This window comes from Leptodactylus fuscus, chromosome 3 (genome assembly GCF_031893055.1).
Source record: "Leptodactylus fuscus isolate aLepFus1 chromosome 3, aLepFus1.hap2, whole genome shotgun sequence".
Lineage (NCBI taxonomy): Eukaryota > Metazoa > Chordata > Amphibia > Anura > Leptodactylidae > Leptodactylus > Leptodactylus fuscus.
In genome coordinates, this window is record NC_134267.1 from 228724708 (window position 1) to 228739525 (window position 14818).

The 14818-nt window shown below is 42.3% G+C and overlaps 1 protein-coding gene across 1 annotated transcript; it reads right to left on the reverse strand.

The window, feature by feature from the left end:
- Positions 1-290: 290 nt before the first annotated feature.
- Positions 291-13583, reverse strand: LOC142198317 (cytochrome P450 2K1-like). Its single transcript, XM_075269288.1, has 9 exons — positions 13398-13583; positions 8473-8635; positions 7905-8054; positions 5829-5989; positions 4794-4967; positions 4143-4284; positions 2563-2747; positions 2063-2204; positions 291-472 (listed from the first exon to the last, which is right to left on the reverse strand). The coding sequence occupies exons 1-9, from the start codon at positions 13581-13583 to the stop codon at positions 291-293; spliced, it is 1485 nt and encodes a 494-aa protein (XP_075125389.1).
- Between the last annotated feature and the right edge of the window lie 1235 nt (positions 13584-14818).

The following is a 14818-nucleotide window of genomic DNA, read 5'->3' on the forward strand; positions in this document are numbered from 1 at the left end:
ACTGTATTTCTATACAGTAGCCCCTATAGACTTTGTGTCATACCCTCTATGAACTTTGTCTATGAATTCAGAATTACCAACTCTCCATTTAGGATATATAGTATGTATCATAACTCTGATAACTTGTGTAATACAAGGATATCAGACAAGTAGACAATTACAATAAAGTATATTAGGTTGTATAAATGTTACTGTAAGCTAAATATCGTGCAGTCATATATAAGATTCTTTATTCCAAACGTACAGTATATCATAAATACAGCGATACTGCAATATACTGCAGATTTATTTTAACAGCGGGGCACGGCACAAATCATCTGCGGCTTTGGTGCATTCGTTACTCCAAAAGCAGGGATCAGGTCCACATCAGTGACCCCCGGGGGTAAGGAAAAGGTGAATTTCTGCAGAAGGCTTGTGAAAAAGATGAAGAGCTCCATTCTAGCAAGTGTCTCTCCAGCACAGGCTCTACGACCTGGAAACGAAAAAACAGATGATTGCTGTAGTATAGAGAATAGAGATGAGCGAGTAGTATTCGATCGAGTAGGTATTCGATCGAATACTACAGTATTCGAAATACTCGTACTCGATCGAGTATCACTCGCTGTTCGAATGTAAAAGTTCGATGCAGAACCAGCATTGATTGGCCGAATGCTATACAGTCGGCCAATCAACGCTGGTTCTTCTCCTACCTTTAGAAGTCTTCTCCGTGCAGCTTCCCCGCATGCAAATCTGTCTTCCATGATGTAATTAGGAAGTCAGGTGCCTCAGTGTTGCAAACCCATAGAGGGCGCTCACTGGAATGTGCAAGCCTGTGTTCCCTGATGTAATTAGGAAGACAGAATCTCAGTGAAAACATTTGCATACGTAATGCTTGGAGGGAATATTTTCAATTTAACAAATCTTTGGTGTGGAGATGTTTGGTGTGGAGGGTCCTGTTATGCTTTGTGGTCAGTCATATTACCTAGTTTGAAGTCTGTGGACATCAATACCCTAGATCAGGGGTCTCAAACTCAATTTACCCGGGGGCCGCTGGAGGTAGAGTCTGGGTGAGGCTGGTCCGCATCAGGTTTTCCACAAGAAAAGCTCTTACAAAAACATTCCAACGTTATCAATATCAGTAGATGTGTTTTAAGATTAGCAACCCGGAGATACCAAATTTATATGGTTTTGTTTACATTTTAACCCCTTAACAAAAATCCAACACACTGCCAATTTTTTTTTTTTTTTTTTATAAAAGTTGCCATATTCTGACACCCGTAACTTTTTTATACTTCCATGTACAGGGACGTATAGGGCGTCTTTTTTTGGAGGGCCGGGTGTACTTTTTAGTTCTACCATTTTGGGGACTGTTTATTGCTTTGATCATTTTATATTCAAATTTTTATCAGAGGCAAAACAGTGTAAAAATGGCAGTTTGGCACTTTTGACTTTTTTTCCTGCTACGGCGTTTACCGTACAGGAAACATATTTTCATAGATTTGTAGAGCGGGCGATTTCAGACACAGGGATACCTAACATGTATATGTTTAACAGTATTTAACTACGTTTATATGTGTTCTAGGGAAAGGGGAGTGATTTGAATTTTTAATACTTTTTAATTTTTTAATTTAATTTAATTTTTTTAACTTTTTTTATTTATTTATTTTTATTGTTTTGCGTTAATTAGACCCCTAGGAGTCTTGAACCCCAGGGGGTCTGATCACTAATGCAATGCATTACAATGCTAATAAATTGCAATGCGTAGAGCAGTCTGCAAAAGAAATTCACTGCAGACAGGCGGGAAACCTGGTTATCATGCCAATGTGACGTCGGCCCTGGAGCATGCTCCGGGCGCCGGTGATCACCAGCAAAATGGCAGCTCCCATGCACCCAAAGTGGACCGAGGTGCCGGAGGGGTTAATGCCTCAGATCGGTGCGGGCATTAGCACTGGGTATCCACTGTGTAAAACAGTAGACACTCGGCAGATATGGTGGCCACCCGACTCCTGTGTTTCGAGGGCCGCAGTTGGCAGCGGGCCGCGAGTTTGAGACCCCTGCCCTATATATAATCCAGTATACTTACCTGCAGAAAACGGCATGAAGGCTTCTCTCTTCATAAAATTTCCCTTGGCGTCAAGAAAATGTTTTGGATAAAACTCTTCAGGCTTCTCAAACTGTGTCCCATCTTTCAATACTGAGGTCAATAATGGGATTATAAAGGTCCCCTGTGGGGTAAACAATATATAAAATAGAATATTGAAAAGAGTCCTATGTTTTCACATCACATAGAACATATGCACGTAAATTCATATATCAAGTAGCCAAGTTTAACTAAGACTAAGCAGTCATACACACAACAGAGTCCTGATTGGGGAAAATGGTCCATGTGTGGGCTGTATTTCCCAGACTGAAGTTGGCCAAATACATAGATCTCACTGTGTAATAGTCATTTATGGCATATCACAAAAAATAAGCCCTTGCATGTCTTAAGTCTTTTGGAAGGTGGAGAAGATGCAACTATGGAAATGATTACTGTAGAAAGTTTAATAAATTTGCAACAGAAATTCTCATAAATTTACTTACTTTTGGAATAAAATATCCTTTAAAGGTGACATCTTTAGTTGTTTCACGACCCAAATTCAATGGTGCAATGTCACCGAATCTCTGGATTTCATGTATTACTGCATTTGTAAATGGCATCTGTCCTCGGTGGCTGTACAAGGGCTGGGCAGATCCAACAACTCTGGAAATCTCCTCCTGGACCTTTTCTAAACAAGATAAGAATGTAACTCAAAAAAATTCCTAAAATTCCTGTTTGTTTGTTTTTTTTACCACATTTTAATAGTTTAAATAACGTTGATAGAGAGAGAGAGATCCACAAATGGCTAAAAAGTCTCAAATTTTTGCATAAAATAGAATTTTGACAAAATTTAGCAAGTTTTTTAGCAAGTGACATGCCCCCCTGAGGTTGTTACATCAATATCATGTCCTCACCGCAATTTGCCCTCACAGTATCATGTCCTCCCACCCTCCAGTTTTCCTAATAGTGTCATGTCGAGACCCCCTTCCCCCATATCATATCTTCACTCCAGGTTGCCCCCACAGTATCATGTTACACCCAGTATTTCATGTTGCCCCCCTCCACCCCAGGTTGCTTCCGGAGTATCCACTTTATGGATAAAAAAACCCAAAAACTTAATATTCACTTTCCCTTGTTTCCCCGTTCACTACTCTCTCTCGTTCTGGAGTCTTTAAGAAGTAACAGCCGTGATATAAGTGACATCACTACATCATGCCTTCCGCTCCCAGGTCACCTGGAGCAAAGACAGTGGCCGGGTGGTGAAGCAGACAACTCCTTACTTCATCACTGTCTTCACCTCATCGGCGTCAATGCTGGTGATTTGGGGTAGTTCGGACTCACTGCCCTGGACAGTGGGACAGCAAATGTAGGACCGTTCTGCTTTCCAAAGTGGACCCCCTCTACCACAAGGCTGGGTGCAAGAACACCGTTGGCCCTATGGTTAAAGCAGCCCTACTTGCAGGGAGGGGGAGTTGGATGCTGGCATGTTATTGATTGGTACCATGGGGGAGATTATTTATAATCCTGTATTGTAAGGTTAATAACCACAGATTTTGTGGCCCATCGACAGTGGGGTTCAGGCTTTTGGCTGTCTGAGGGGGGTGGAGTTAAAAATTTGATATGGGGTCTAGGCTTTCCCCCATAAAGTTTTAATATAATGTACGCTGGCATCAGATGAGATGATTAATTCCCCTATTGAGTCTGTACAGTTGGTTGATGATTGGACAGACCTGGCCAATAATGATAACCATCGGCCTTTATGAATGAATGGTTATGGGATTTTGATAGTTGATCTTTGGCTAAAATGGACGAAATTAACCATCTGAATGAGCAATAAAATCTAAATGTTCAGACCAGATTTCGGCAGAGAGACCAAAGTGTTGTCATGGGGTATAGGTACTGAAGGTTTAAGGCTTCAAGAGCATACGTGTATTGTAGTAAGGTTAATGAAAGTCCTCAGTTAAACCAACATTTCACCCAGGAAATTTGCATGTTCTCACCTATAGACATAACATACGGTAACATATTGTGCTATGACCAAGATCAAAGCCAAATGTCAAACTCATCTCTGCTCCGCCTGTACCTTGGATTTTTGGATATTTCATCATCAGAAGAAGTCCCCAGCGCAGTGTGGTGGACGTTGTCTCCATTCCTGCAGCAAACAAGCTTCTTACAAGTCTTGTTAGATTCTCATTGTGGTAATAGGATTGGGGGTCTCCGGCTTCCTGAAAAAGTCAAGTATATACAGTGTGGAAATAGCAGCTTATATCACTTGTAATATGTTGTGCTCATGAGGACAACCCTTCCCATATGCGCTATTGGGGTACATGGAGGACATTGGCTTGGCATGCTATAAACCAGAATGGAATGTTCCACATAAGGACATTTGTTGAAAATATTTTCCACTTTAAGGCCTCATGCACATTGTATTGGGTTTGGCTCTAAAAAGTTCAACTAAATTTGCAACAAAAAAGCTGTGTTTCCACAATATGGGGCCAAAGTGTGTCAACAACTATGTTGACAGAAAGGTGTTGGCTTATATCCATTAAGAGCATACAGACTGGCTAACTTCCCAATCCTTCTCTACCTCGAAGAAACAGGACACTACCATAGACCTTAGATAGTTGGATTGGTCAACATTCATCTAATAACACATCTGTATGGCCCTGTCGTTTTAAAGAAAACATACATTTTAGGTTGGCCACCATTTAGAGCACCCAAAAACTTACTGCACCTCTTTTTGTCTGACAAGAAACACATCTATGAGACTTCTTTGATCATTCTCATCCAAGTTCCTCAGACTTTCAACAAAAGTTTGTCTAATAAAGTCACAAAGTTCTTCAACATTTTTCAAAATGGTTTTGTGGCTTCCGGGAAACATCTCCAGGAACGGGAAGATATTAATGAGCTGGTGAAATAATCAAAACAGATTGTGATAAGTAACATGTATTCTTATCCTTCACTTCCTGGTCAGAACTAGCCAACTCGTTCTTAATAAAAGATGATACTGTATATAACCCATGTATTGTATGTAGCAGCACTGCCTCCTGGATCCATGCCCTTGGGTAGTGTGACCCAGAAATAAATAAATTCTATAAACATCTGATATTAAACTTGTCAGAAAAGTCACACGTTCTTACTTCAAAAGTCAAATCTTGGCCAATGCCACAGTTTAAAAAGGAGTCTGGTTGATTTGGGGCAGGGGTACTTGTGCACTGGGGGTTAGCTGTTCCAAATAGCCCTGTTATAAAACTGTCTGTGCTTCTATTGTATTTCTGACCTCTGATCTTTGGCTTCCCTTGTGACTATTCTTTTTGATCACGATTTTGTACTGCTTTGTCTATCTAGTTTGGACCCTTGGCTTGGCTGTGTTGGTTTTTTCCTGTATTTTTCTATGACACTTATTGCTAGGAAGTGTTTCACCGCCCAGTTGTTGTCCGTCGCCTAGGACAGTTCAGGCAAGTAAGCAGAGACAGGGATTGGGTTGAGTTAGGGATCACTGTCTCAATCGCACAACAAGCAATTTCCTTATAGTCTGTCTGTCTCTGACACCTTGAGAGATGTCGGGACCATCTGACACACAGATGAACAAGAATGAACTAAGATGGAACTGCAAGAGATTCTGCTTAAAGAAACCTAACTATGAGCTTCTCCCATGATGTAAGCTAGTTAGACATTGACTGATATTTCTGTTTATTCAGATTTTTTCCTTATCTATTTTTCCATGAAGACTTTAATAAATGTCAATGTTTTTATACGATATCATTACCGAAACCATTGGAGTTCCCAAAAGTCTAATATTCTCATTAGTCAGGTATAACAGTCTCCTAAATTGAGGATCATCATAGTCCATTCGCTGCCCAAGTAAAATGGCCACAATTATATTGGCCACAGCGGCATTTAGAATTATAGCGTTGTCAAATGGCTTCCCTAAAGGGACAGAAATGGATGAGAATTAGTACAATGAGGTAATTGTATCCTAGATAATATGCATCAGATTAAAACTCCTGAACCCTAATGCAAAATCTGCAGTATGGTGCCCACCTACCATGTACCATTTATAATACTATGCTTCTTACAGTCAAATATGTGCCAGAGGGAATCCATAGGTCCCAGAGCCCGGGTGTAACCGCTTCCATCAGATGATGGTCAAAAATATACAGAAACATTTAATTTTCATCTGTTGCACTTATCCTAAATAAAGTTATTGTTGATTGAAAAAAAATTTCATTCATGTTTCATCCGGGATGGAAAAAATGGCCTCTTGCTGATGCACAGCCTGCACCCCCATTCGCCCCTCTTGCTCACACATTGCAGCTTGCGTACTATCCTGTACAATCCAGAATGCTCCACCTATACAAAAGTCTGATGATATCCTAGTGAGCTAGAGGACCTTTGATGACATCATGAGCAGATGCTCAGCCCAGTACAGGTGAGTATAAGTATTTTTTTTATTTTTTTTTATACACCTCCCTTGGGCTGGCATTTAATTGGAAAGAGGTCCAGTGAAGCCCTTTTCCATTAACAATATGTAAAGTGGTCGGGGAACAAGGCTTTCCTCGACCTATGTGGCCTGGGAGTTGGCTATTTCCAGCTGGCTGCATGCCCCAAACAACCCTCCAGGCTCAGTTGCAGTCGCATTACCTGCGACCACGAATGTTACGCCACTGATTAGCGTATTAATTAAGATAAGATAATCCTTTAATAGTCCCACAGTGGGGAAATTTCAGTATGTTACAGCAGCATAGTAATACAGATACAGGATAATACACAGTAATATATTACAGACGTAGACATACATATGCTGAGAAGAGAAGATATACTAGGAGTCCATAGCAGCTAAGGTAAAACGGAAGGGAAAGAGGAAGACTTCATAGTCATCATCATAATCATTAGTTCTCTGTGCGGAGTGATCTTCGCTTGGTCTGATGTAGATTATACAGCCTGGTCGCGGTTGGAAGGAAGGACCTGCGATAGCGCTCCTTCTCACACTTGGGGTGAAGCAGACGGTCACTTACAGTGCTGCCAAGTCCCATCAGGGTCCCATACATGGGGTGGGATTTGTTCTCCCACATGGAGGTCACCACAGACAGTATCCTTCTGTCACCCACCACCTGTACTGGGTCCAAGGGGCTCCCCAGGACAGAGCTGGCCCTTCTGATCAGCCTGTCAGGTCTATTTTTGTCCCTGGTTGATATACTGCTCCCCCAGCAGGCCACACCGAAAAAGATGGCTGAAGCAACTACAGAGTTGAAGAAGGCCCTAAGAAGTGACCTTGGACTCCGAAGGCCCTCAGCCTCCCGAGCAGGTAGAGTCTGCTGTGGCTCTTTCTGTGCAGCGCTTCCAGGTGATCAGCCCAGTCTAGTTTATTATTGAGCATCACACCCAGGTACTTATAGGTCCTGACTATCTCAATACATTTTCCTTGGATCTCCACCGGGGTTGGGGCACTTCTCCGTTTACTAAAGTCCACCACCATCTCCTTGGTCTTCCCAGCATTACTATTACTAATTACTATTGACAATGGCATTGAAGTGGTTAAACAGCCGTGATCAGTGTTATCACCACCCATGGACATTGCAGAAGGTTGGTGTCCTCTGTATGCAACACATCATACATCATTGGGTTCATGTCCATTGGCTGAGACTGGCACTGCCAATCAGTTTAATTCAATTGAATGGGAATGAACTCCAATACCATACACAACTTGTAGACATGTATGGCATTGTTTTCTAACAGACAACAGCCCCGTTCTTCTAATCCTGGACTATCCCTTTAAACATAAATTGTTATGAAGTTCAGTTTCTAATAGAGATATCATTAGGATCAGTGTACTGTACTGTACCTTTAAAGGATGTAAAATAATGAGATAAGTGGGCACATTCTTCTGCTATTTTCTCTTCTATGGTACTTTTTCCCATGCCAAAGTCCCGTAATGTGGTTATTGTAAATCTTCTCATGACCTTCCAATTTTCTCCTTGTGAAGAGGAAATGCCTAGAACATTAAAAAACCTTATTATGAATAGTGATAAAAACATCCTGGTAGTGCCCATTCCTCGTTCCCCGAGTTCTGTATGATAGCTCTTATGTGGACCATCTTCACCCTTAATCCCTTTGTGGAAGTATGGGCAGAGATTTCTCTCAGTATGCTTTCTCCTAAATATTTTCCAATAGCAAAACCTAATTTAACTTGCAAAAAACAAGTCAGGACTGGTAGATCATTAAATGCAAACAAAGAAGCAGATCACAGATAGCTAGGAACCTTGTAACTTAGACAAGTGCATGGTTACCTGGTCTAGAAGATATAGCCACAACTAAGCGTGCACATTAGATGTCCGGTGGCATTGAGGTCCTGTTATGTATGTTTTGTTCTCCATGATATATATATACACTACTGCTACATGAGAACTCACCCATTCCATGATCCATATTCTTAAATATTTTAAGTATTCCTCTCTCTCCAAACTCTTCCGCATTGTTGACAAGAGCTTCTTTCACGGCCTCATAGCCAGTCAAGACCACCATTGTTTTCATACCCATCTGGACACTAAACACTGGGCCATATTTCTTTGCAAGCTTTAAATAAATCATCAGGATATACAGTAAATGACTATGAATATATGATAGCACATCTCCTCCATACCATGCTCTAATTCTTGTCTCTGATTTTGGACTATCAATATGTTCTTGTAGAATAAGAATGGCCATCATTGTTGCTGTTGACTATTAGCTCTAGGGTGATGTACAGTGAAGCTTATCTTCTCTTTCTCCTTGTGAGATATTGGTACTGTACATTGTTTCAATTTGTTGGTGCTATTGGATGGGTTCCATCAGTCCTGTATACTCTCTGTATCGTAGCCTTTGAAAAGGGTTTTCCTAGCTGGAGCCATTTTTACTACTAATGATGGCCTATCCTCAAGATTGGTGTCCTTAGGATAGGGTATTGGTATCAGATCCATTGAAGATCTGACACTCAGACTCCACACTGATCAGCTTTCCAGTCACCTTCTACCACTAAAACCTTTCAGTGAACAAGAATCAGGAGGCTCCATTCACTGCATGGTGGCTAGGAAATTTCAACTGGTAGCCATATACCATTTTTTATAGTACATCACATTTATTGCATACAAGTCAATATAGTAGATATGAATAAACTGGTGCGTAAGGTATTGAGTTTGTTACAATTTTTCCCGAAATCTCAGGTTTGTCCTGATCCAAAATTTATGGAGTTATTGAGTCATGTGACATTAACCAGGTGCCAAAAGAGGTCAGAACAGGACTACAATGAAGCACCGGATGTCACCGGTAAGGGTGGGTGACTGTCTGTAGTTATGTTTCCTCCAAAGAGACCCCAGAGTATAGCAGAAGGACTTGTGACTTAAGATCTCTATTAACACTTCCGTCTCCCCAGCTTACGGTAAGTTTCTTTCACTAGCCACTTCTTTTGGTGTTTCACAACTTTCTTCTTCCATACACAAAGATGACAATACGATTGATATGGTCTTCTTCCTTTCAGTTTCTAAATTTACTAACTCTTATCTCCCACGTTCTGACTGTAAGCTTCTGTGTTCAGTAATTTCTCTCCTTCTCAGAACAAACCAATTATAAATACATGAATCTACATGCCATTACCACCCAGCACGCCCAGTATCCAGTATGTCTCAGACACTTCATAGTCACCGCTGTCCCACAATCAGCGCCGCACCTCCCATGAGGCGACCTGAAGCGATCGCTTCAGGCGGCACTATGCCAGGGCCCTGGGGAGGGCGGCATTTTTGCTTACCTAAGCCAGTCCAGGACAAGCTGTCCTGGACTGGCTTAGCGTCACCGAGCGGTGGATTGGGGAGGCCACCGGAGCAATGCTCACGCTCAGGTCCTCTCTGTGCCTGCTCTCTGCCTGCTAACGCCACTCTGCCACACCCCCTTCACTGCGTTCCGCCCCCTCCGCTCCGCCCTCTCCTCCCAGGGGGCGGCTTTCTGTCGTCTGCCATGGGCGACGAAAAAGGCAGGTTCACTCCTGCTCACAATGCCTCATTGTCCAGTCCCAACCTGGCTTAAAAGTGCACAGAATGATGTAGCTCCCTCCTTTATCCAAACCTTTACATGCAAAGGACAACAAACCTGAAACACCACGTACATTTTTTTCTTCAGTAGTGCTCTAGGTGTGCTGAACATCTGTAGAGAAAATTTCATTCTCACGTAGACTTTCTCCACTTATTGTATGTGATCAAATTCTATAACTTTTCTACTTAACTGGCCAAACAAGCCTAGTCCCCCACACTCATTTCTCTCTCTCAATGTCTTAAAATGACTCTTTGAAACTTTTCGCTCCTTGCTTACTCCCAAGGTGTTGGCACCTATTACAGACTGCTGAGGATCTGCCATCAGGAAATGATAACCTAATCCCCAGTCAGTGTCAATCCTCTGACGTACCTCACTTCATCCTGTTCACTCTCATCCTTTGATCTATCCCAGCTCTTCTCTATTCTCACCCTACTATCTGCGCTAGTCACCCTTTACCTTTCTAAAATATTTCTCTTTCTCTCTTCTGGAATTTTTCCTAGCTATTTCAAACATGTTGTAATAAATTCACTTCTGAACAAACCCTCCCTTCCATTTCAGCTTGCAGTATTACCACGGAGGCAGCACACTGTTATGGTTCTGTGTATATATTTAAAAATAATAATTTTTAAACGACAGACCCGCTAGTCTGCAAGACACTGCAGCGAGGTCCACAGGCCCAGATGGGCGGCTGTAAGGTCTGAACAGTGTGCTACCAGTTAAACTGCACTGGCACTCATGTGGCGTGGTACACAATGTGAACAAGCTGCAACAACACCCAGCCAGTTAACCTCACTGGACAGGTGCACAGTACAGCTAAAACATCAAGGCTGCCAAGGGTTAACCTTCACCCCAGGTCAGCAACAAAACATGCTCCTGCAACAGCTAGGAGCTAAAAAGTGAGTAGACAGTTAAATGGGCTACTGATTCCCACTGGCAGAGTCAAGGAATCCTACCTAGATCCCTAGAGACTGCTCCTACCATTAACTGGAACCTGGACCTAACCTCCTGTCTTAAGGTACTTAGTCAAAGTGTGAGCACCAGGCAAGTGTCGGCTCACACCATATAAATGCTAGTCCCCGCCCAACAGATCGCCGGGAACGGCGACGGGAAACGGGACTTAGCCTCTGAGCGGCTCCAAAATGTCTGAGCATGCTCAGTAGGCTGAAAGCTGGACTTACACTCCAGACACCTCAATACCCGAGGTCGAGGGCAAGAGTTAGATTGACCCACAGGTGGTGCTGTGCGCTGAGATAGAACCCTGCAGGACCCAATCCTAACATATACTCACTGCCTTGGGGTTATGTTTGACTCAAACCTTTCCTTTACCTCCATATCCAATCACTTGCACGATCATATCACCTGCACCTCAAAAACATCTCAATGCCTCCGGTCTGTGTCAGTCACTACATTTGCTGCCTATTCAGTACAGAATACATTATACACTTATCCTCATACACAAGGCTCTCCATGATGCCGCACCTCCCTACATGTCCTCCCCATGTCTACTACAGTCTACCACCTTATTCATGCTTTCTGTTCAGTCAATGACCTAAGGCCAACATCTTCTATTATCAGAACCTCCCACTCCTAACTCCAATATTTCTCCTGATCTGTACCACTTCTCTGGAATGCTTTACCCTGGACAGTCAGATTATTCCCCAACTACTACAGCTACAAGCACAACTTAAAGGCACATCTCTTGAGGTCTATCACTTTTTCTAATCTAACACTTCTACAGTTACACTCCCTAAAGGCCCCCCAGGACATGATGTCTTCATTCGAGTGTAACCCTGTATATAAAGGGAAATCAGATGGTGACACCTCACACAGATGTATTTGTGTAATTAAAGGGGTTGTCTGGGGATTGTACAATTATTTACCTGTCCCAGGTTATTGCAGCTGATGGACTTCAGGGTCCAGTCATGTCACGACACCAGTGCCGCACCTCCCATGAGGCAACCTGAAGCGACCGCTTCAGGCAGCACTATGCCAGGGCCCCGGGGAGGGCGGCATTTTTGCTTACCTAAGCCAGTCCTGGACTGGCTTAGCGTCACCGAGCGGTGGATTGGGGAGGCCGCTGGAGCAGCGCTGCTCCAGCGGCCTCCCCTCACTCTCAGGCAGAGAGCAGGTCCTCTCCCTGCCTGCTAACGCCGCTCTGCCCCGCCACCCTTTGCTCCACTCTGCCCCCTCCGCTCCACGGGGGGCGGATTTCTGTCGTCCGCCTCGGGCGGCGACAAAGGTAGGGTCACCCCTGCACGACACCACATCATGTGATTTGAAACAGCCTTCAGCCTCTGAGGTGGCTTTGCCTCCTCCACCAGTGATTTACATAATCACCTGTAAGTATTGCGGAGAAGGGGGAAGATTGACAAAGAAGATTGTGAGCCCCATATAGGGATCACAAGGTACAATTTTTTTCTCCTATCAGTATGTCTTTGTAGAATGGGAGGAAATCCACACAAACACAGAAAGAACATACATCCTTGCAGATGTTGTTCCTGGTGAGATTCGAATCCAAGACTCCAGAGCTGCAAGGCTGCAGTGCTAACCACTGAGCCACCATGTTGCCCCCTGAAAGCTGCTTCTTATCACATGATCTGGGAGTTGTGACATGGTGGTAAAAAAAATTAATAGACCCCCTACTACCCCTTTAAAGTAATGTTTTACATAAAAATGGTTGGTCCGCTGTATAAGCACTTCTACCTCTTGTGTCACCCCCTTCTACCTAATAGACTGTACGCCCTTGTGAGCAGATCCCTCGCTTTTATTGTGTGAATTGATTTTGTATTTTGTTTGCACATGAACCCTGCAGAATATGTTCTATATATTACTATTAAATACCATTTTTTTTTTTTTTTTTGTAGATTGTGAGCCCCACACAATGTACATTTTTCCCTATCAGTATGTCTTTTTCATATGGGATGGAAATCCATGCAAACACGAAGAGAACATACAAACTCCTTGCAGATGGTTTTTTGCCCTTGGTGGGATTTGAACACCAGGACTCCAGCGCTGCAATGCTGCAGTGCTAACCACTGAGCCACCATGTGGCCCCTATATTTTTATATAGCATTCGTGAGTCTACTAGACAATATGAGGAAGTTGTTAGAAAATGTGTTGTCTGCTGCTGATCCATTAAATAAACTGAACAGAGATTAGATAACTCATTAACCCCTTCTCTAGCCACTGCTGAGCAGTATATTATATTACAAAGTGATGATCTCGGGATTTATACAATAGATAAACAGTACCAAACTGGAAACATCCTCCTTACCTCTAGATAAGTGAGCTGAGGTCTCTTTAAATTCATGAGATACAAATTCCCGACCAGCGGCAAACTTCGGGGTCCAGGAGGGAAATTCTCGATATTTTTTTTATTCCAACTTTTTAAGACATTTAAGACATATAAAAGAGTCAAAACCAGCACAAAATAAGAAGCCAAAGAGAACCCGAAATCCATAGCTGTGACCTGAGCTGATCCCAGAGCTGAAATCAGTCAGCAGACGAGAGGTGCAGGTCTTATGTAACCCTCGGTCTCCACCTTTGTCTCAGTTACATTGTAGGTACGGGAGGTTCAACAAATATTTGGAAAAGTTACAAAGTGGAATTATGCCAGTGCCACGTAGACCTTCACACAGAGAAACAAAGGTCTAGACACGGGTGAAAGGAACTTCAACTTTAATAAATCTCTAACAACATGACACTATCCTATCAGGACTTAACCATCCATCTCAGGTTTCCAACAAACCCTTACCCTACAGTCACATGATAGAAGTGCAAAACGAGACGTGATTATCTTCCCGGATCCCTTATACATTGCAGTGTATGGAGGGATCCGTGAATAACCTATAGATTGACGTAGATTGACTACCTCTCGGGTGAAGCAGCTACATAGTTATTTATACGTTACAATAAATAGATAAAAACTACAAGAATAACAATAAAAACTGCAATACTTATTACTAATATGAACAGCATGAGAAAAAAACAATCAAAAAACAATTAAAAAATCTGTCTATGTTTCAACAGTGCAGGAAAAAACATCTTGTCTCGTATTTAATCCATGAGTGACACGTGTGTCTAGGAAAATATCCAGTAATTTTGATGGCTCATTAGCTTCCTGGAATGAGATTCACCTTGTGCAAGGCAGTGAACCTTTGTATACTGTACATTGTACTTTAAATGAAGACACGTTGCCAATGATACATTTCTGATTTGGCATGGGGAACAGCAGACACCTGTCTTCATGCTTGAGCTGTTAAACTATTTATAGTGCAGCCAAAATATTGCAAATGGAAGGTGGTACAAAGGGGTTTTCTCATCACACTTCTCACCTGTTTGCCTGCTTTCTCTTCTTCTCACTTCCCATATTCTTCAACAAGCTGGTGTGTGGTTTTGATTGTTTCATGGACAGGACAGTATGAAGTACCTCAGTAGAGATGGACATTGCCTTTACCATGAAGAAGTATTTATTATGATTACTAGAAATCTGTATTAATGAAGACCAAATAATATGCACAGTGAATGTATATTACATTACACTGGTTTGGAGACAAAAAAAAAAACTTACATGCTGCTAGGACAGACAAATGACTTGCAGTACATTCAATATTAGATATTTTTATATAGATTGTGAGCCCATATAGGGATCACAATGTACATATTTTTTTCTTCCTTTCAGTATATCTTTGTAGT